Here is a 24,567-nt window from a genome sequence, read left to right as displayed (position 1 = left end):
TGAGTTTGGTGTGATTTTCGAGTATTATTACAAGGAAATATCCCCCTGAGCTTTCAAGCTGACACACCAACATAGCCGCTAGTGCTCTTTTAACTTGTATGTTTCTTGCATTTATTTTTGAAGTCGTGGTAAAATCAATGATTTAGATAGACCTTGGAACATATTGAGGTGATGAAAAACAAACTTTCTACTTATTTGTTTTTCAAAATTATAGTTAGAAATACAAAATCTCTGATAAATAACCTACGATTTAGTACGTTGCTCACAGTTGTTAACATTTAGTGTCGCTGGCATTTGAGGTGGGGCATCTTGTAATAAGGTATTTACAAAATGCCCCAGTTATCACGGTGTAAGACGCCCCATTTTTAGTGTCACAAAATAATACGTATGTTTTACATTTTTCAGAAATGCCACGTCATTATGTAAGATCTACTTTGCGGGCATCTTGGTCTGAAACTGACCTGGATGAGGCCATGAAAAAAGTTCGCCAGAAAGAAATGGGTGTTAATGAGGCAGCACGAACATACAATATTCCTTCAAGAACACTGAGAAGACATATTTTAACTGGAACATTGAAGGTTGGGCTTGGAAGAAGGCCTGTTTTTTACCAAGCGGAGGAAAAAAAGTTGGTTGCGCACATCAAACAACTCGAAAAAGTTGGATTTGCACCAGATCGGAAGGATGTTAAAGAAATGGCGTATCAATTAGCTCAGAAGCTTAACATAAAAAATATTTTTTCTAATACGTCTAAAAAAGCTGGAGATGTTTGGTTTACCGGATTTTTAAACAGGAACCCAGAGCTGAGTCAACGAAAATCCGAAGGTTTATCTCTTGCAAGAGCATATGGAGTTAATCGCGCGGATGTCCAAGACTTTTTTACCTTGTTGGCTCAAATATACACCGAGAATGATCTAAGCACACATCCTGAGAAGATATTCAATATGGACGAAACGGGTATCCAAATGAATAATATACCTTCTAAAGTAATAGCAACAAATGGGTCTAAGGATGTGTACACGCTGACAAGCAGTGAAAAAGGAGAAAATGTCACAGTCATAGCATGTTGCAACGCACAAGGGAATTTTCTTCCACCTGTTCTAATTTACAAAGGCACATATAGTAAACCTCAATTTTCGGAAGGTTTGCCGCCAGGTTCGCAAGTGTTTATGAATAAAAAATCATCCTACATAAACACTGATCTTTTCATGAAATGGTTTGAAGAGATTTTTTTGCCAGCAAAAGGTTCTGGAAAAGCATTGTTGATCATGGATGGACATAGTTCTCATAGCAACAATATCAGATTATTGGAAGTGGCTAAAGATAATGATGTGACTTTATTATGCTTTCCCAGTCACACTACACATGCAATGCAATCTCTAGATAGAGCTTTCTTCAGACCGTTTAAAGTTTATTTTGCGCAAGAAGCCAAATCATGGATGATCATGAATAAAAACAAGAAGCTTACGAGGTACGATGTATCAAAACTTATTGGCAAAGCTTGGCGTAAAGCGGCAAGCGTATCAAACGGAGTTTCTGCTTTAAAATCTTGCGGCATATACCCTTACGACCCAAATGCCTGATCATTTTTTCGCTTTATCTGATGCCTTGCGTGAACAGGATTTGATTGCTAAAAAACAGCACGCAGGAACACCTTCAGACACGTTGGAAAATAGTTCAGAGCAACAAAATGTGGACGCTGGGGGAGTATCTTTGATAGATACTTTTGATGAGGATGCTATAGATATCATTAATCAACTTACTTCTGACGCAAATAAAGAAGGATCATTAGAACAGCTTTTGACACTGCCAATTCAAGCCACTCCTCAAAAATATCCTTGCTTACCATCTACTTCTAAGACCCCTGATCAAACACCAACAAAGCTTTTGACTGAAATCTATCCTGTTCCAAAGCTACCTGCAATGGTTTTAAAGAAAAACAAACGGTTGTGATCCTGACATCGCCAGAAAATATACAAAAACGGAAGTTGATTGAAGAAAAGAAGAAACCAGCGAAAACATGTAAATTATCTAAAAAAAAATGGTAAAAAGAACGTTGTAAAGAAGGATATAAAAGGAAAAAGACCAGCAAAGAAGAATAAATCTTTATTTCAATCATCGGACAGCGACAGTGAAAACGAAAACAAGCAAGAAAGTTCTGTTGAAGAGATATCCGAAGAAGACAACGAAAACAGATGACTGTAGAATGCACTGAAGATTATTATAAAATGACATCAACAGAAGACTGGATTAAGTGCTCTTCTTGCTCTTTTTGGCTGCACGAGTTCTGTACAATGTACAAACCTTTATGTAATAACTGTGGTAAAAAAGCTAAAAGAGAGAAGCTATCACGAAGAAAAAATAAAGTATACATTAAAGAGTATAAGTTACAATATGTGATTTAAAAGTCGATCTCTAACTAGACTGTTTTGTTATAATTATTTTTAAAATTTCTGAAGATTTGTTATTTCTATTTTACTGGAGCGTTTTGTAACTGAACTGAGGCATCTTGTCATGCAATGTCAGTACAAAACGCCCCACCAACCACCATAGGTTCGACCACCACTATTCTACATTCTATTTTTTGTTATGTGAAACAAAGTGTTTATTAAAATACAAAAAAATATATAAAATAAAGTGTTTTGTTACCTACGACGCGAGACGTAAGAATGATGGCGCTGCTTCAAAACGAAAGGGTCACAATTCGAAATTTTTTTTTTTCAGGAGAGCCAATTCAAAATTTTTATTTTATTTTTCGTCTGCTTTTCAGAACTGCCTTTGTGTCATAATTATAATAAATTGAATAAAATGGTAAAAAAATCTCAAAAATTGGTTGTGGAACGTTTCTTTTTATTGTCCCTTTTCTGTCCTGGATTTTAGCTTCAACTTAAAATAAGACGTCATTCCTAATTTTTTCATTTCAGGATTCAAAATAATTAAGCTTGGCACCAAAAAAGCTATATTACTAGATGGGTATACATTCAGACATCACCGTAAAGCTAGGGTTGGAAGCGTTTGGCATTGCACCATGTACCACAGAGGCTGCAAGACCAAGGTTCATATCAACGAGCGGTCCGAATTGATGTCCTTCATTGGGCAGCATATACATGAACCACCAAATGTGCTGCAAGCATCTGATGGCTCATACTTGAGGATTAACCAGTAATGTTACGTTGGTGGGAGCCACATTACTTTGCGGAAGTTAGGATATCTAAGGAACAACCGGTATATCAGTACCCTTATTATAAATGCGAAAGTGTGTTTGTTTGTTGGTTTATTGGTTTGTTGGTTTGTCCTTCAATCACGTCGCAACGGTGCAACGGATTGACGTGATTTTTTCCATGTGTATGAAATGAAATGAAACGAAATGAAAATTTATTTATAACAACCTATGTCGGTTTACAATTTAGTGTCGGGAACCCTGAAGTAAGTTTAATAAACAATATGTGTATAAATAAAAACCTGGGGAGTGACAAAGCCTACTTTTTATCCCGGAAAATTAAAGCGTCCCCACGGGATTTTTAAAACTTAATTCCACGCGAATGAAGTCGTGGGCATCAGCTAGTTTTTTCTATAACTCGCCAGACTAGAACCATAAACCCGGTATAAAGGGTAAATAAATAAGTACCCGGCAAGAGAGATTACTCTTCGAACTTTCATCATCATGAATAAATAACATGTCAACTGCAAAACATAGGACTCTTGTGGGGACTTCCACACGCCACAATCTTGCGCCGCCTAAATCCAGCAGCTCCCAGCGAGCAGTTCATTTGATCCATCTAGTGACTGGTTTTCCAATGCTGCGCTTTTCGGTGCAAGGTCGCCATTCTAGTACCTTGGGATCCCAACACTTTTGAACTATGTGCCCTGCCCATTGCCACTTCAGCCTCGTAACCCATTGAGCTAGGTATGTCGCTGGCATATTTTAATTTTGAAAATGTAAAGCGTAAGTCAAATTTTTTTTTGTTTACCTTCTTGATTTTATCTTCTTCAAGATACCTTGTTAGATATTTTGAAATCATTGAGTTGTCTTAGACCGTTTTTAGGAAAAACTACAGTTTAAGAAATAAATAATAATGATCGCCAATGAACTCTCACTTCTGCCTGACACGCACTTAACCAATTTTTCTTTTCTTTTATGGTTTAATAACTTCGGGTTTTATTGCAGAGTGCGAAATGATAACAATAAGCAAGAAGAAGTATTTGAAAATCGGTCATTACATCTTCAACCGTCAACGCCCAAGCATCGCCGGGTGGTCGTGGTACTGCACGAATTACCACAACGGGTGTAAGTCGACAGCGAAGACCACGGTGGACCGATTAAGCCTGCTGTTCTACTTGCCGAACCATAATCATGACCCGCCCGTTTTGTATCAAGACCTTGATGGAACTTACCGAAAGTGCTGAGTTTTATACCGCGTAGGATAACTTTTTCTGCACACACTCAAAAGAATATCACGAAGAAAAATGAACAAAAAGAAAAAGGCACAACAGGCAATCTTTCTGTTCTAAAACTACACATGATGTCAGCCGCAAAGGTAACTTCAGCGTCTACTTCTGTTTTTTCGATGCGCCGTATGTGGGCTGAATCTTGCTGGAAGATCTAAGACTTATAGTGTAGGAAAAGATTATGAATTGTTTTACTTAAATTTTAGTATGACCATTTAATTTTGGACCCGTTTAGGGTAGCAGTTTTTGCAATAAAAGAAAGACAATTAGGTAATTAATAACAATTTATCATCTACCTCTTTTTATCCTATTAAAGTCCGATTTGTATACATTTATTTTTATTTATATAAATTGTATTTCTGCAACACATTTTTATTTTTCACTCCGGATGCGATCCGGTTCGAAGGATCATAGTAATTAATAAAAAAAATGTTCTCATCTTCTGGTATGTAACTAAGGCCATACTAAGGCCTACTTTAGACCTTAATATTAACATCCAAAAGAGGAACTGTGGTTATGACTTTCAAATGAGTCAAATTTAACTGTGTTTTCATGAACAGTTGTGTTTCATGTCACAATATACGGTTAGCGCGTAGTATTTCAATGCTTATAGAGAATAAGGTGCATGAAATTAGTGCAGTCGACCGATAAAATGTGTCTAAAACTTCATTTACGCCAAAGCAACATAATGCGACATTGTGGCATGCCACAGGCTTCATGGTACTATATTTAAAATCTTGCAAGGATTGCCAGCAGACTATCATACCGTGTTCTATGACGTTGTCGCGGTATATGTGTATAGTAAGCGACAGATCGAGATTGCAATCGGGGTGGGGACGCCCTGCACACCCGCGCTAACCCGGTGTGGTATAGCACGGGTGACGTGCGGGTGTGAGGTGTCCCCCCCGCCTCATACCCCGATTGCCATCTCGACCTATCGCGTACTATACTTACCGTAATATTCCCTCTACTGTATAACATATTCTAAAAATAATATGCTGTTTAAGCCGCAAAATCAATGTTTCTATTTGTGGCATGCTACAGTGTCGCATGTTGTTGCTCTGGCGTACAGTACGATTCAAACGTAAATGCGCCCCTGAAGTTTACGCACGACGTTGCGCACCACACACTTTTTGGGTGTCCGGGGTAACGGGGAGGGTAACAGCGCACGTCTCGCGCAGACGCATTTAAGTTTGAATCGTACTGTACCTACATCCATATGCAACGCAACGACTACCACGAAATCACGATTCTCGATCTTTTCAGGGACTGGTCAATCCGCCCACATTTTCAAAAGAGGTTTGAAGAAGAGGAAGTGTCCGGTTTGCTATCAAAAGCTGAGGGAATCGTGCGGGAGTCGTGAAGCGAACAGGCGCTGCAATAAAATCTGGACGGAGTGCACAGGCTGTGTTAAACCCATGTGCATGACTTGCTTTACCGACACACATTTGTGTGAGCTGATGTCGAAATATAATACATATTTAAACAAGTCTTAGTACACATTAGCAGAGTTAACTAGAGTGAGGGACCTCTCGGGTCGACGATATGTCAAATATTAGGCTATGGTGACGTAGAATCAAAGAAAAATTGGGCTACTTGCATCAAATGTATACGCGACAGGACGAGAAGACAATCGGAGAGGGAACGCCTCACACACCCTCCGCGCTTTCCCGGTACGGGCGAGCGCAGGTGACATGCGGGTGTGCGGGGAGTCTCCACGCCTCATACCCCAATTACCATCTCGACAGAAGATTAAAAAACATGTTCAACACTATTTTTTCGTTATTTTAACGTTTAAAACAATGTCAAAACTGCCGACAGTTGACGAACGCAAAAGGTTAATGTGTACGGGGAGCTTTAAGAGATCACAATTTATTACACACACAATTTTTTATAGAACTTTTTAATTTTTATTATCAACTCTTTTTAATTTTTTTATTTTAGTTAAGTATTTTTTGTTTTCAATGAAACTACAATTAGTTATAGTTACATAATTCCTAGGTATTAGTATTTTACATTGTTTCTTTAATCGTAATTAATGTGCTTATCAAACCAATTTTCTTGGAATTTAGTATAATAGGATTTAAGCTACAACACAATGTCCGAATATCACAAATAATTAATTTCCACACAAAGAATATGTTTTATTGTAAATCCTGATCGGTCCCGGCATAGATATACAACATATTTGTATAGTATGCTAGATATGGTGTGCCGTAGAAAATTACATAATTTTTGTACCGATTCAAAGCGCCCCACCGAGCGTACTGGAAATTAAAATTGATACTGTATCAAATTGACAGATGTCTCATCACTCATCACTAACATCTAGTTCCAAATACGCTCAAATGACGCTCAGTGCTGCTATCTATGTTAAAAATGCCTAGTATTATTTCTTAATTCATCGTGTCATTATTTTTAGTCATATTAAAAAGCTCGTTAACGTTATAACGTTATATTCTGTAAAGGTATATATTTTGATATAGTTTTACTCGTATTTGTTACAGGTAAAATTATAGAAATGACGCCTGGCGGGAAAATGTTGCTTTTCAACCTTTTCACATACAACAGGTGTATTCTATCAAAGAACCTTAAATTGCGGTGGTACTGTTCAAAGTACCATAAAGGATGCAAAATTTCCATCATCACTACCCGTGATCATCAAATAGTTTCATCAAAACATTGGGGAGCATAACCACCCACACCGCCCAAACTGTTCAGGACTTCTTTCGGGAAATATGTTAATCTAAAAGGAGAACATTTTGAAGTACAAACTTACTAATTTCACAATAATATCTGTCCCGGCTCTACTCACGTGTTTAGTCGACGCGACGGTAGACGTTATTAGTGAGTACAGTCGAGACAGATATTATTTATAATGGAAATTACTAGCAGGCATCCTGCGACTTCGTCCGCGTGGAATTGGGTTTTTAGAAATCCCGCGGGAACTCTTTAATTTTCCGGGATAAAAAATAGCCTATGTCACTCTCCAGGTCTTTATCTATACCCATGCAAAAAATCACGTCAATCCGTTGCACCGTTGCGACGTGATTGAAGGACAAACCAACAAACAAACTTTCGCATTTATAATTAGTTTACTGATTACTGATTGCAAGAGGTTTTTTTTTGCAAAAAGGTTATTTAAACAAATAAATAACAAGAATTGTAATATTATTAGTTTTAATTTCCAAATAGACCTTTTTTACTTCTTTCTTTCTTTCATGGCATTTCTATTACATATTTTATAGTAGGTAACTGAGTATACTAGACTGTCCGTCCTGTCCCGTCCCGTCTGACTGTCCTGTCGTGACCACGACCCGTGCAATTGGGTTGAAATATAAACAAATAAAAATTAATCGTGGTATGTACCCGTTATCTACTTTAAAATATTATGTCATTAAACCGCGAAGTAAGCTTAAAATCATTAATTTCTATTACAGTTCTAACTGGTGAGTTGCTGGGCAAAATGAGAGGCGGTTCGGTCCTCAAGATCGCTCTCTACACGTACAACTGTCAAATCATGTCCCGGAACAGGAACTGGCGCTGGTATTGCACCAAGTACCATCGAGGGTGCAAGGCATCCGTCATCACTGACAGGAACCTGGGGGTGGTGGAGATGATCGGAACGCACGAGCATCAACCGCCCAATATGTATCAGACAGCAAGCGGGAAGTATATTAATCTTCCCTGATTTCTTGTACATACCAGAGTTTATTATAAAAGTGACATGGCGTATCTTTATATACTTTTTTCGTTCACGGAGATCTTCATAAATTATGTGATATGGGTTATGTGGGGTTTCTGTCCATTAAACCCCCTCGGTGGGCTCAGCACATAATTCTCAACTCAAAAAAACTCTTAAGAATGTGCGCCGGTGCCTCAACTTATTTGGACGATGCCCTTCTTCGCTGGACTGGTAATAAATAAATAATCAGTCCTATGTACATTCAACCAATTTTCCGTGTTTGAACGTATAACAAAATAAAGTTTTTTCTTTCCAAATTCGCATTATCACATTATACCTAATAATCTCTTTTAGTCAAATAAATAAGATACCATTATGATCAAAATGATCTCCTATTATAGGAGTAGTTATTTTTTTGTTAGGACATCAACTTGGTACTTTCATTACAGTTCTCACGGGTGAGTTGCTGGGAAAAATAAGAGGCGGTTCGGTCCTCAAGATCGGCCTCTACACGTACAACCGTCAAATGACGTCTCGGAACGGGAACTGGCGCTGGTACTGCACCAAGTACCATCGAGGGTGCAAGGCATCCGTCATCACTGACAAGAACCTGGGGGTGGTGGAGATGATCGGCCAGCATGAGCACCAACCGCCCAATATGTATCAGACTGCGAGCGGCCAGTATATTAATCTTAGCTGATTTTCTGTGTCTAAACTATGTACTAATAAATATAATTGAAGTATCTGTCTGTTGTTTCTAAAAACCTACCTCATATTAAGCTCATATGGTTATTTGAACTGTACCATAACTAAATCACACGTTTTTTAAAATAAATCTGTCTGTCTGTTTGAACGGGCTAATCTTCTAGCTGGCTAAACTTAATTTGACGGGACTTTCACAGACAAGTAGAGGATTAACCAGGGAGTAATATAGGCTACTTTTTTAACCGACTTTCAAACAAGGAGGAGTTGTGTTTTCTACCTATGTACAACCGAAATCTCCGAGATTACTGAACCGATTTACGTAGTTTCTTTTTTAATTGATAGAAAAACTTTGCGATATCGTTCTATAAAAAAATGAATTCAAACTTCTCAATTCTGTTGCTGCACGGGACCTGAACATCGAAACTGATGGGATTTAGAAACTGTCGGTTATAAATTGATATTGGAGGTACCTACCAAGTAAAGACTACCGTGGAAATCGAGGGCCCAACTCCTCTACCCTGATGCTGTAAGGAATTGCATTCCCAAATCATGGTGATTTAAATACTGGCCTACTAAGCTGGTTTAAAAAAGAATCGGCGACGACGAATTATTGTGTACTATGATAAACCGACGCGATGCCGCTTGCTTCCAAATTCTACTAACATTCCTATTTGCACTGGGCTTTGAAATCAGTTTTTTCTTTCATTCAGATACAAGTTAGCCCTTGACTGCAATCTCATCTGGTGGTAAGTGACGATGCAGTCTAAGATCGAAGCGGGCTAACCTGGAAGGGGTATGGCAGTTTTTAGTAAACCCATGCCCCTTTGGTTTCTACACGGCATCGTACCGGAACGCTAAATCGCTTGGCGGCACGGCTTTGCCGGTAATCAGTATGTTACTTGCCAGCGGGACAGGAGTGGAGAAGGCGGGTAGCGACTTGGAGAGGCGCGAAGGGTGCAACCAGGTGCAACGGATCGACGTGATTATTTTGCATGGATATAGGTAAAGACCTGGAGACTGAAGAATAACATCATCATCATCATCATCATCATCATCATCATCCTGTGGAAGTCCACTGTTGGACATAGGCCTTCCCTAAAGAGCGCCACCACACCCGGTCCTCAGTCTTCCTCATCCAGCCACTTCCCGCCAGCCTCTTTATATCGTCGGTCCATCGTGCTGGAGGGCGTCCCACACTACGCTTGCTTAAACGCGGTCTCCACTCAAGGACTTTCCGGCTCCAACGGCCATCGCCTCTACGACATGCATGACCTGCCCACTGCCACTTCAGCTTGCTAATAGTTTGGGCTATGTCAGTGAAGAGTAACATAGGCTACTTTTATCCCGGAAAATCAAATCAATCATGGGATTTAAAAAAAATCTAAATCCAGGCGGAAGTTAGCTAGTTCATAATTAAAATAAAAGCACTATCCTAGGTCAGCTATAATAATTGTGACTACGGAACCCTACACGGCGCGTGGCCCGCCACCACTTGGCCGGTTTTTATCATCTTGTAATGTATTGATATTGATATTGATTACTTTTTTTCTTTTTTACTTGATAAAATAAATACGTCGGTGACGCGCCTTTGAAGTGTCTACCCATCCAAAATCGCCCAAGGGATCTAAAGAAGTTTTTCTTCAAAAAATAGAGTTCGTAATATTTCTTTTGCATTACTTCAGTTAAAGCCTACTTTTCATTTTCAGTATTAATCAAAGCTTCCCCCTTTTCCTTCCAGATGCAATATTTCAGACATCACGCAGAGGTCAACCTGTCATACAACTCCAAGGACACCGGTTCATTAAAGACTACGAAAATATAAACTCCAAAAAGATAAGATGGCGCTGCGTCAAAAGAACTTACGGGTGTCGCGCTGCCATTACCACTTACGAAAATCTTATAATAAAACATTTGGCTAGTCATAACCATGCATAGCTCAAAGGATTAGCGGGCTGAAGTAGCAATGGGCAGGTCATGTCTGTCGCAGAACCGACGGCCGATGGGGCAGACGTGTTCTGGAGTGGAGACCGCGTACCGGTAAGCGCAGTGTGGGACGACCCCCCGCCCGCTGGACCGATGACCTGAAGAAGGTGGGGAGCGGATGGATGAGAAAGGCGGAGGACCGTGTTTGGTGGCGCGCTCTTGGAAAGGCCTATGTCCAGCAGTGGACGCAAACAGGCTGATGGATTGGAACCACGCGTGATGTCCTCGCCGATCTGGGTGGTCTGCTTGGACTTTGGAGTGAGCTGGCTGGCTGGAGTGACCTGACGGGAAGCCGTACGCACGCGTACAGCGGACGACTACGTCTAAGTGCGTGAAAGAAACGCAGGAAAAAAAAAGAAGAGAAGAGAGAACTATGCATGATCGCATAACCGACGGTGATTGGGGCAAACGTGTTCTGAAGAAATCATGTACCAGCGAGCGCAGTGTTGGATGACCTCCAGCCTGCTGGACCGATGATGAGTGACAGAGACAACGCCCTACAAAGCCGAAATGTCATTCTAAATCATTATCACTACTACTACAAAATCACCCATTTACTTACTGCCTGCTGCGCGATTGCGGGAGAATGACATCTACAATGTCACGATCGCAATCATCTCTGACTGGTTGACGCTCGCTCACTATTGGCTACAATGCATTGTTCCAACAAGAATCGCACAAATTCAGCCAATCAGAACAATTGAGATTGTAATAATGATTGATGCAGGTTTCCCGCTATCGAGGTGCTGGTGTGATTGCAGTCAACCACAAGCCTATGATATAGTTTTAAACAAGACGAATCTAATGACGAACCATTAATTGGTTAGGTACCTATATAATTTTTTTCTTGTATTTTTTGTAAGCTGGATAAACTTTTATTTATTTACTTTTATTTATTTATTATCAAAATTGATTGAGCCCTTGATTAGTTACAAGTGGACATAGGAACGGATATACATACATACATACATACACACAGAGGTCAAACACATTTAACCCTCCTTTGGGCTTCACCGCAGTCGGATATAAAGTACCTATAGGTATATAAAGCACACAAAATGTTTCTACCGTTGTCCGTTATAGATTTTGAAACCATTCTATCGATGTGCCCCAAACCAGCTTCATTAGAAAAGCAATAATGCGAAGATGGTTTTAGAGTTGGTTTCTTTAGGGTTTTTTTTGAGTATCCGCTGGTATAAAATATTCCTATTTTACTCTTTCAGAGTTCACGATCGCTACTTCAAGTCGAGAACAGCCGAGCATAAGTATCGGTGATAACCGGTTCCTCAAGCATGTTGAGAGGAAATCCGTCCGGATAGTATGGAGGTGCACGAGAAAGGCATTGGGTTGCGGCGCTTTTGTTACTACATTAGAACACACAGTCGTAATGCACAACAGAGAGAAACGTGCGGAAACCGGCCCAGAGAGAAGAGAAGAGACAATACTGAAGAGATTTTTACGTCATAATCATTATTAACGCAGATGCCACTGAGGCCACACGATGCGTTTCCGGTGCGTTGCGGCGCCGCACCGCTGTGGATTTGAGTATTGGGTGCCACCCGGGCACTGCCTAGCCGCTCCGGCAAAACGTACCTATAGCGGCGCCGCACCGCCGCGCCGCCGCAACGCATCGTGTGGCTTCACTCTTAGGGCGTTTTTGCATGAGCCACCGCACGGTACGATTTGCGTTCACAATACACGACATACGGTACTTGCCAGCTATGGACTGTATTTCAGTCGTATTTTCTTGTATAGCGCTCTATATTGCAAATAAATACATAGTTAGTTTTCATTAAAACAGGACTTTTATTTCAATACTTGACAACTTCCCCGGGATGCAAGCTATCTCTGACCTCTGTACCAAATTTCGTCAAAATCGGTTGAACGGTTGAGCCGTGATAGCTAGCAGACAGACAGACAGACACACTTTCGCATTTATAATATTAGTATGGATGACGATTGACGACGTCTTATCTTATGTCTATGGCACACCCCCGATAGTTCATACAAGCGAACTGATTTAATTAACTATTGCTACTACCGGGTCACCTGCCCATCCGCAACGATTTGTATGTGTCGGTAACGGTGGGGCTGAGCGAGGCCAATCGAGCGGGACAAGGACAACGCTATTTGTGAGCAACATCAGTGCTCGCTCGCGTGATAACAAGACAAACAAGGTTAGAACCAAGTGACAGCAACGTGACAGTGCTAGTAGCCCTGTCATTAGGTGACGATAATTGAGTATCGCTTCTTTACGTATACCTATGGTAATAGTTAAGGTGGAAACTAACCATCGGACGTGTCCGTAACCGCGGCTGACAACCGCGACAGATAGGTAGGTGTGCAGAGTGCACACTGCACAGTCGTTTGAATTGCGGCTTTTTTTAATTTTATATAGACTACTAGATGATGCTTGCGACTTCGTCGTGCGTGGATTTAGATTTTTAAAAATCCTATGGGAGTTCTTTGATTTCCCGGGATCAAAAGAAGCCTATGTCCTTCCCCGGGATGCAAAATATCTCTGTACCAAACATCAAAATCGGTTAAACGCATGAGACCTGAAAAGCTAGCAGACAGACAGACAGACACACTTTCGCATTTACAATATTAGTATGGATGTAGATAGCGCCCGCTGCAATCAGACCTGGAGAGACCTAAGATGAAGCGCGCTTGCCTAGAAGATGCCTATTCATTCTTGACTTGAAGGTACCGAAATTAAAATTGCGGCTTGCAGACAGTACTTTTTTCGGCTGATAAAAACATCCAGCGGGTAAGAATTCTATCGGACGTCTGAATGCTCAAGGTTACGTTTGCTACCTCAGAATACATAATCTGCTACTTGCATCCAACAGTTTGCAGGGTCCAGCAGGGTGATTACGTAAAACGTTGCAGTAGCGACAGCAGTAGCAATGCGACATTTGAATTGCTTTCTCTCTTCTTCTTCATCTTCTTATTTTGCTTTGTGGGTATTGCTGTTTTTCTGTAGCTGCTGTTACATGTGACGTTTGACAGCAATGATCGCGAGATTTACGCCTGTCGCAAGCCTGTCGCGAGATACATAATCACCCCGCGGCTCACGCCTACGTCACTGCAGTGGTCAGCCGCATCCAGTGTTTCCATATGTAAATCGAGAATTACCGTGTTGAAGGGTTAAAATTACGGTGTTTCTAGATTAAATTACGGTGGATTAGCTAAAAGAATACCGTGTAAATTACCGTGTCATTTTTAAAAGAAAAAAGTCACGAATTTGCTTTTTAATCAATTATTAATATTATTCTGAATCTGACTCTCCTAGCATAGCAATATCTTTTTCATAAACGGATTTATTCATATTAATATTTTGTTAAATCTCATTAATTTTACATTTCACTCCTTCCTAATTGCTTGAATATGGACGAAAATAGATTGCTGAGATTTGATGCTTAAACCGAGAGCAAGAGAAATGTTGCCATTACGAAATATGCTAACGTGACTGAGATTCGTACTCGTATTATATTATGAATTTTTCATAAACGGATTTATTCATATTAATATTTTGTTAAATCTCATTAATTTTACATTTCACTCCTTCCTAATTGCTTGAATATGGACGAAAATAGATTGCTGAGATTTGATGCTTAAACCGAGAGCAAGAGAAATGTTGCCATTACGAAATATGCTAACGTGACTGAGATTCGTACTCGTATTATATTATGAATTTTTAACGTGATTTTTGTATTACGGTGACACGGTCAAGGTAATGGCATTATTACCTTGACGGTAGATTAGGACTGAATTACGGTGCATACGGTAATTACCGTGTACATGGAAACACTGGCCGCATCCCATAATTTGTTTCCGCCTTTAGTATTCTGTGTGTATGGTATGTATTGGTAGATGTGTTCCAGATTTCATCTTTTCCACATCAACCCGAGGTCAGCCGATTATAATTTTCAAGGGTCAAAGGTTTGTCAAAGACGTGGAGAGAAATGAGAAGACAAGATGGCGGTGCGCCAAGCGGACCCATGGTTGCCGAGCTGCTATCACAACGGTAGAAAATGTTGTAATTAAACATAATTCGTACCATAACCATGCTTCCTGTATAAATGAAAGATATTTTTCTTGAAAAGGACAAAATATTGTTTTTCATTTCAATTGTTCTAAATATAACTAGGCACTTTAAAGTTTTTGTAACCAAATAACGGCCAAGTGCGAGTCGGATTCGCGAACGAAGGGTTCCGTACCATTATCTATAAAAACGAGCAAAAAAACACGTTTGTTGTATGGGATCCCCCTTAAATATTTCTTTTATTCTGTTTTTTAGTATTTGTTGTAATAGCGGCAACGGAAATACATCATCTGTGAAACTGCCAATTTCAACCCTCTAACTATTACGGTTAATGAGATACAGCTTGGTGACAGACGGACGGACAGCGGAGTCTTAGTAATAGGGTCCCGTTTAACCCTTTGGGTACGGAACCCTCAAAACAGTGATATATAAACCCTTCTCATTCTGAGAGGAGAACCGTGCTCAGTAGTCTGTAGTTCTACGTCATAATAGCTATCTGCATGCCAAATTTCAGACCGATCCGTCCAGTAGTTTGAGCTGTGCGTTGATAGGACAGTCAGTCAGTCATCTTTTCCTAATGTAATTTAATAGAGGCATTACCGCCTCTTTTACTTCACTTGTTAGAGTGTCAATATTCTTCCAGATGTTAGGTTTTCCACGTCAACCCGAGGCCAGCCGATTGTAGTTTTCAACGGACATAGGTATGTTAAAGACGTGGAAAGGAATGGAAAAACAAGATGGCGATGCGCGAAGCGAGGAAAGGGCTGCAGAGCTGCCATCACCACCATAGAGAATGTCGTAGCTAGACTTTATTCGTACCATAACCACACTTCTTGTATTTTCGAGTTTCAAGATTATCATTGAAAATAACAATTATTGTTTTTTATTTCTCTCTCTGAATCGTCGCCGTCGTGTATCTAATAGTACTATTATATATTCTGTGCTAATAGAGAAAGTGCCCGTGACGATCCCGGAGAAAATATATAAAACTAGCTTATGCTCGCGACTTCGTCCGCGTGGACTACACAAATTTCAAACCCCTATTTCACCCCCTTAGGAGTTGAATTTTCAAAAATCCTTTCTTAGCGGACGCCTACGTCATAATAGCTATCTGCATGCCAAATTTCAGCCCGATCCGTCCAGTAGTTTGAGCTGTGCTTTGATAGATCAGTCAGTCAGTCAGTCAGTCAGTCAGTCAGTCATTCAGTCAGTCAGTCACTTTTTCCTTTTATATATTTAGATAAAAACCGGCCAAGTGCGAGTCAGACTCTTTTCTCTTCAGAATTTTTTTCTTGTGGTGTAACCACAAATTCACGGTTTTCAGATTTTTCCACTCATGTCGGCTATAAGACCTACCTTCCTGCTAAATTTCATGGGTTCAAGTCAACGGGAAATACCCTATAGGTTTCTTGACAGACAGACAGACAACAAAGTGATCCTATAAGGGTTCCTTTTTTCTTTTTGAGGTACGGAATCCTAAAAATACACTTTATACTTTGAAGATTTTGGGGAGTAATTTTATACACCTTTGTTACCTGTTACTTGCCAAAGTCGCGATGCTCCAAACTTCATAGTTGCTCATCGTTCGTACCTGTGTTGGGGACAATGCGCAGATAAACTTTCAGCTTTTACATAATAACGAAGGTGTGGCCGTCATAGGCTCTTGGCCCAGTTTGATTTCTTTGATTTGCGACTGGACACATCCAACGAGTCGCAGGGAGTCGCTGGATTCAGGCAGCGCAAGACCGTATCATGTTAAAATCCCTACAAGAGACCTATGTCCAGCTGTGGACGTCTATGGGATGATAATAATGATGAGGAACTCAGAATACAGAATCAGAAATTACTATTTATTTTAAGAACCACTCTGGTGCAAAGATCGCAAGCAAATGCAATGATTTGTATAGTAGTACCCTTCCAAGATGTTATAAGTATAAGCAGCTGCCACAAAACCCTGACCCTTTTACCTGACCCTCGTGAATGCAGGGTATCCCCTAACAATAGGGGATATTATTATTATACCCCATCTTGTGATACCCGTGCCCCAAAGCAGGTACAGTCAGTTGATTCGGGATACCAAACATTACTACCCGTGTAAGTAAATGTTTTTTTTGTGTTTTAGGGTTCCGTATTTTAATCGACTTGGAAAAAGTGAAGTGTTGTAAAATAATATAATGCCACTGATATGTGTTTGTTCAGTATGGCAGAAAAGCAACGAAACTTTGAGAATCAAAAAGGGTAGTCACAAAACATTTTCATCATCATCATCATCATCATCAACCAATAGAAGTCCACTGCTGGACATAGGTCTCTTGTAGGGACTTCCACACGCCACGGTCTTGCGCTGCCTGGATCCAGCGGCTCCCTGCGACTCGTCTGATGTCGTCCGTCCACCTAGTGGGGGGGTCTTCCAACGCTGCGTCTTCCGGTGCGAGGTCGCCATTCCAGCACCTTGGGACCCCAACGTCCCCCAAAATATTTTAAGTGAAGTTAAAAAGTGGTGTTACAAAGTAAAGCTAAAATAAGATCAGTTTTAAAGAGAAACAAAAAAATGTTGGTTACAAAGTGGAGTTAAATAAGTTCAGTTACAAAGTGGAGTGAAAAAGTTCAGTTACAAAATGAAGCTAAAATATATTCAAGTTACAAAGTGGAGCTTTAAAAGTTCAGTTACAAAAGTGAATCTAAAAAAGTTTAAGTTACAAAGTGAAGTTAAAAAGTTCAGTTACAAAGGTGAAGCTAAAAAGTTTCTAAAATAAAGTTTAAAAATGTAGTTTCACAAATTTTAAATGTTCAGTTACAAAGATAAAGTTACAAAAGTGAAGTTGCAAAGGGTGTGACAAGTTTTTACCGACTTTGCCCGTCGATAAAAAGGCGTGTTGCTGGTTGCAGCTCCAGGTAAGTATTTAGAATAGTTTGGTTTCTTCTAGATCTAAAATGGAGAATTGATTTTAAGAGTGCTTTTACGTCGACACGTAATTATTATAGTATTTTTTTTACCTTTCACCATATTGGTCATAGGAAATTCAATATGGCGGCTGTTTTTTAATATTTTCAGATTAATTATATTATATTATTATAAAATAGATATTTTACTGTTTTTTAGATTTGGTGTGTTTTTAAGTAGTTTCAAGATTAAAAAGAGGTAGGTAAATTTGTGTACTTAATTTATTTCATTATTTTCATTAAACTAATTATATCCATATGTTTTATTTTTATTTTAGAAGTCCTAACTAGTCGGACGCATCGCTTAAAGTATGTGGTACCCTGAATCCTGATACGTCATAAATACCTACATGTCGGCCGTCGGGATAGACGATATTATTACGATAATCGTGGGCCAGCGACGCAGCGCTAACTGTATCGCGATTCGCGACCTTTATTCAAATGTATCGCTACCGCATCGCTGCAAAAAAATGCGGTCGCGGTGGGGATCTCCCTAATAGGTAGTGTACTAGCTGAATCCTTGCAGCATGGTTCACGTAACAGTTCTGGTAATCTTGTTCAGGATTGGCGCTGAGCGCGCTAACCCAGTGCGGAATAGTGCGGGTGACGTGCGGATGTGCGGGGCGTCCCCCCCGCCTCATACGCCGATTGTCATCTCCACCTGTCGCGGACTATAACTATTTTTTTTTTACAGAGGCGGTATTTACAAAGTCGGGCAAAGGCAATCTGTTACTTTTTATTGGGGGTCATAGATACATAAAGGATTACACTAACAAGGCAAGCAAGAAAACCAGATGGCGATGCACCAAAAAGTATTTAAGGTGTAAAGCTGCAGTAAACACCGTGGAAGGTGTTGTTGTCAAATATATTAAAGGACATAATCATGATAAATTATATGACTTCATGGATAGTGATTTTACAACCAGTGCCTAAATTAAAAAAAACGAAATATACTCATCTTTTTTGTTTGTGTCCTTTTTTTATTTAAAAATAGATTATTTCCGCGGATTCGAGTAATTTAGAGAGAGATATATGTACATATTGTAAGATCGAAAACCACTTTGATATACTTTAACAAACTTTTAATCACGGTTTGCTTATTAAATTGGTTTACAAGTTATGAATTGCCGCCATTCTGCGCGTCACCAGAGAGTCTAGACTCCACCCCAAACCATAGACTCTTAGCAAACGTCAGCGGGTTAGGGCGTATCCAGACTATCAACGATTCACATAACACACTATCAACAATCCACCTAACAATATATAGAAGTTCTTCTTCTAGGAACAAAAATATTTAAAGACTCATGCCTTTATCATCCTAAAATACCATCTGAGACCTTTGTCTACCGTAATAACCCTAATCACAACCGAAAGCGATGAAAATACTGTTAACATTGAAATTTGAAGTGAGTTTTGAAAGCTCACAATTTGATAAACTATAAATACAATAACTTAAAACCACATATTATTCAAATATATATACTTTTTGAGTCCATTCGTCATGAAATAGAAATAAAACTATTGGAAATATCTAGCAATGTGACCCGCCGGTCACCTGTTGTTAAGTGATTACCGCCGCGCATGAACATTTGCAGCACCAAAGGAATCGCCAATGCGATGCCGGCCTTTCGGGAATTTGTTGATTCGCCCCTTAAATAATCTCTCTCATGTTCCTAACAAGTCATCATCACCAAAGCTACTAAATTACAGCAGTGGGTGGGCCTTGGGTTGGTCAAGCAAACTCCGCCATCGAGGCCGGTCAGATGCAGCCTCATTCCAGCTGCGAACCCCCAAAACCCTCATTTTCTTATCCATCTCCATCAATCTACCGACTTCCGATACCGAAGTCTTGGTTGGCCTCTAAGGCCGTCTGGTTTGCTGTCCAACAACTTTTTCGGGGCTCTTGTGTCGTTCATGCGTTGCACATGTCTGCTTATCGCATTCTTGACAGTTTAATGGTTTTGACAACATTCAGTTACTAAAAAAGTTCGTACAGTTCGTGATTATAACCTATGTATTCCTAACAAGTAACAAGCCTGATATTTTTGCAGCGTCTTTCGTAACAACGTCCCGGGGTCGTCCCGCCCTGTGCTTTCACAATAACAAGTACTTTCTTGCCTCGGTGGTCAACAATAAACATAGATGGCGCTGCTCACACCGAACGAGAGGTTGTCGATCAACTATCACTACTATTGATGGGGCTTTAATTAAATATAATGATAATCATAATCACTCATAAACCCTGATAAATATAAGGCTGAAGCAGCAATCACTTATACAGCCTGATAAAACTAAGGCTGAAGTAGCAATCACTTATACAGCCCGATAAAACTAAGGCTGAAGCAGCAATCGCTTATACAGCCTGATAAAACTAATCCGGAAGCAGCAATCACTTATACAGCCTGATAAAACTAAGGCTGAAGCAGCAATCACTTATACAGCCTGATAAAACTAAGGCAGAAGCAGCAATCACTTATACAGCCTGATAAAACTAAGGCTGAAGCAGAAATCGCTTATACAGCCTGATAAAACTAAGGCTGAAATAGCAATTGTTTATACAGCCTGATAAAACGAAGGCTGAAGCAGCAATCACTTATACAGCCTGATAAAACTAAGGCTAAAGCAGCAATCACTTATACAGCCTGATAAAACGAAGAGTGAAGCAGCAATCACTTATACAGCCTGATAAAACGAAGGCTGAAGCAGCAATCACTTATACAGCCTGATAAAACTAAGGCTGAAGCAGCAATCACTTATACAGCCTGATAAAACTAAGGCTATACAAATTTCAAACCCCAATTTTACTCCCTTACGGCGGTTACCTCATCCGATCCGAGTCCGTGAAAGTAATCCGTATTTTCACGGATTCGGATCGGATGAGTGCGTGATAGCTGTAAGGGGATGAATTTTCGAAAATCATTCAATCAAAAGTGGACTCTACATGCCAAATTTTAGCCCGATCCCTCCAGTAGTTTGAGCTGTGAGTTGATAGAGCAGTCAGTCAGTTAGCTTTTCCTGTTATATACTTATAAAATATATACTTAAGTATCTAATTTAAAATAACTAGGAACGTCTGATATGTTACTTGTTTCCTTTACATATTACAATAAAATTATTTATCATGCGAATATGTTATGTACACACTACACAATATGTAAAAACTTAGCTAATTTATCAATTGTAATTATCTAAGGGTTTCTCATAACGTAATGTCTACATGCAAATATTAAAACGACCTCTTCGTCAGAAATACTTAATATATAAAAGCGTTTTCAATAAAAATATAATTAAATATGTTTACTTAATGAACTATATGAAATGAATGAAATATCCATTGTTATACACCCATGAAAAAGAACACACACACATGAAAAAGAAATACAAAATTAAAGTTTATGTATGTTGTTGTTATAAATACCGCCGATTTCAGTGTCATGTTGGTGCAAAAGTTTACCAGAAAGAGAGCAGAAAAGTCACAAGTTAACTAAACTACCCAAAACTAGAGAGCATATAACAAAAGGAGGAACCAAAATCATACCGGCTCCTCGAACTACCAGAAAATATTGCAGTAATTGTTCCAACCGAAAACAAAAGCGATTGCAGACGACGATGGTATGCAAGGAGTGTCGCGATAGCCCGCCATTTTGCTTAGAATGTTTTTTTATTGTTCACACTTGTATTAGAAGGTAGAAATCACTTGCCCAAATATTTAATTGAGACGCGAGAACTTCCTTTATTTAAAGAAAATTGAAAAAAACTACTGTTAGAAAAGACATATTATTCGATTAATGAAAAGTTTTAGTTTTATTTTAATTTGTGACATTTGTTGTTCTTCAATACTATTATTGAAATTTGTATTTTTTTTGTGACTGTGTGTATTTAATGTGACTAATTTTATCAAAACCATGTACACGTTGTTAGGTATATCATAACATATTGCATGCTAATAGGCAGAATTTGGCTGTACCTTTTTGTTTTTGTAATATCACCACTGTTTACTCATATTCGCAATATAGAAATTCAAATTTGAATTTTGCTAAATACCAAAATGCTATTTTTTTTACTTTATATTTTAATGTTAAAATATTACAATAAAACTTTAGCTTTAAAGCTAGCCTGATTTAATTATTATAAAAATTATGCCCGCATGGAATGGTGCCAAGAATACTGGCTGCATTTCCGCGCTGGACAGCCAGGCTGATCCGTTGCGCAAAAATGAGCCAGCTCTTCTGTTACCAGATGAGGCTATTAATCGCGGTGAACTGTCTCGTAATTTTTTTAGCACTAAGACTCCATGGCCCCAGGGTCTCTACGGCAAACGGAACAAAAATGTAACTCTCGATAAGAGAGGCATACTTGCGCCGCTTGCCCTTTTTCAGCTGTTTCTGCGGCTCCCGGTCTTGATGCTGTCTCCCTGATATGACACGGGGCCAATGTGTCAACGCAAGTTGCGTCCCACATTAGCGCCCGTCCCCGTTCCCAGGGAACCAGTGTCAATCCATCAGGTCTCTTGCCATCATCCCGACTAATCCCTGCCGGCTCAATGAGCCAAGGAATGTCTATGGTGGCAAGAGTTCTTTTGATCGTGTCGTTTAGAATGCCATGCCTAAACAGCCCACCAGAGCTCCTTTGGCAAGAGAGTCCGTGGATTCCATCAACCTCTTTTCCATACGGACATCTATGCTGATGGCACAGTAGTGTTCCCAATCTGAGACCAATATAATCAGTACCCTTATTATAAATGCGAAATTATGTTTGTTTGTTGGTTTATTGGTTTGTTGGTTTGTCCTTCAATCACGTCGCAACGGTGCATCGGATTGACGTGATTTTTTGCACGGGTATAGATAAAGACCTGGAGAGTGACATAGGCTACTTTTTATCCCGGAAAATCAAAGAGTTCCCACGGGATTTTTAAAAACCTAATTCCACGCGGACGAAATTGCGGGCATCAGCTAGTGCTATTTATATTTTTTACTGACCTACACGTTAAGGAAAACTCCTAAAGTATATTTTTTACTGAAATCACTCCCGGAGCGCCAATCCAGCGCTTTCGTTCAAATTTGGTTCGTGCGAACACCATTCGCCGATTCGTCGATCACGCACGGACAATCCTGACCTTCCAAGCTATCTATGCTAGATAGATAAGTAAGTAATTACGTCTTTGGCACCCAGTCTGCCCGCTCCCATAGTATTTGGAAGGTCGGGGTTGTTCGTGCGTGTTCGTACGTGTTTTTAACCGACTTCAAAAAAAGGAGGAGGTTCTCAATTCGTCGGAATCTTTTTTTTATTTTTTTATTTTTATTTTTTATGTATGTTCCCCGATTACTCGAAGACGCCTAGACCGATTTTGAAAATTCTTTTTTTGTTTGAAAAGGTATACTTCAAAGTTGGTCCCATTTAAATTTGGTGAAGATCTGATGAACATCTTCGAAGATAGATACTGGAACTCCTCAACGGATAAGAGTAAATTGCTCGCGATCAGTGTAATAGCTTAGTAAACAGTAGATTTTTAACCAGTCATAGCATAATTCCATGGGGCCACTAAAAATTGTGAAATAAATTTTTTTTACAAAAAAAATAAAAACCGACTTCGATACACAAACACTAAAAATTGAAAAATAATTTACCACCAAAAAGTATTATCATGGAACTATATTAACTCTTGTATACATAATATATTCGGTAATAAATTAAATTATTTTTCAATTTTTAGTGTTTGTGTATCGAAGTCGGTTTTTATTTTTTTTGTAAAAAAAATTTCACGAATCAACTTCATACGAACATATTATCTATCTATAATATATAATAAAAATATTTCCAAAGTGCGGATGGCCCAGCTTAACAATTGCTTAGGCTCAGTAGATACAGGAGGAGCCGTAGCCTAGGGGCCAAAGGCGCTCCGGGCGCTAAACCCAGAGAGACGCGAGTTCCGAATCCTGCTGGTTCCGTAATTTATGACATGTATTTAAAAATAACGTTGTGTTAGAGAAAAAAGAAACGGGCCGAATTGAGAACCACCTCCTTTTTGGAAGTCGGTTGAAAATAACCACGTGCACACACTTCGTTTCCACCCTGTATATAGGTACTTACATACATGCAATGCCGTTTTCAGTCAAGTATTGGTGTAAATTATTGATACCTGAAACTACAAGAGACCACGAGCTGAGTCACAAGTTAACTAAATTGGTGGAAACTAAACAGCGCATAATAAAAGGAGGGATAGAAAGAAAAGTGCAGGCAACTCGAAGAAAAGATTGTAGGCATTGCTACCGTAACAAAAAGCGAGTACAAACTACGATGGAATGCAAGAGTTGTCCTGATAGTCCGCCCATGTGCTTAGATTGCTTTTTTATTTTACACACTTGTACTGATAAGAGCTGATATTCAATCGTCAAATTTAACAAGGAATAAATTTGACGTTCAAACAGATTATACAGTCGTTTTTATCTTTATTAGTCCCGCAAATTGCTACTGCGCTGGAACCATGTCTCATTAACATCGAAATGACGTCATTTGACGTATATTTAAGTAAAAATATACCATCAGCTCGAAACTTCAGTCTAGTGCTGACGTCACTAAAATGGCGGCCACGCGCATTAGCAATTTGCGGGACTTATACCTGATTGTCAACCTGTGTACCTGAACCATTGTCATATGGTGCACGTTCTTACTAATCAAGCCTGTCTTAGTCATAGTTTTAGAATTAGGTAAATAGTTTTAAGATTACTAACATTAGTTTTAAGGTTTGTAAACTTAC

At 39.4% G+C, this 24,567-nt stretch overlaps 1 protein-coding gene and 1 long non-coding RNA gene across 2 annotated transcripts; both read left to right on the top strand.

Moving 5' to 3' along the window:
- Window positions 1–412: 412 nt before the first annotated feature.
- On the top strand, window positions 413–7,198 carry LOC138402882 (uncharacterized). Its single transcript, XM_069501415.1, has 3 exons — window positions 413–3,052; window positions 4,166–4,535; window positions 5,713–7,198. Exon 1 carries the CDS (start codon window positions 474–476, stop codon window positions 1,578–1,580), a length of 1,107 nt encoding a protein of 368 aa, XP_069357516.1. The 5' UTR covers window positions 413–473; the 3' UTR covers window positions 1,581–3,052; window positions 4,166–4,535; window positions 5,713–7,198.
- Window positions 7,199–9,008: 1,810 nt separating this feature from the next.
- LOC138402852 (uncharacterized) lies at window positions 9,009–12,617 on the top strand. The gene is made up of 2 exons (XR_011237195.1): window positions 9,009–11,646; window positions 12,043–12,617. It is a non-coding gene; the product is annotated as an uncharacterized lncRNA (long non-coding RNA).
- Window positions 12,618–24,567: the final 11,950 nt, after the last annotated feature.

This window comes from Maniola hyperantus, chromosome 10 (genome assembly GCF_902806685.2).
Source record: "Maniola hyperantus chromosome 10, iAphHyp1.2, whole genome shotgun sequence".
In the NCBI taxonomy this organism is placed as follows: domain Eukaryota; kingdom Metazoa; phylum Arthropoda; class Insecta; order Lepidoptera; family Nymphalidae; genus Maniola; species Maniola hyperantus.
This window is presented reverse-complemented; position numbering and strand designations above follow the sequence as displayed.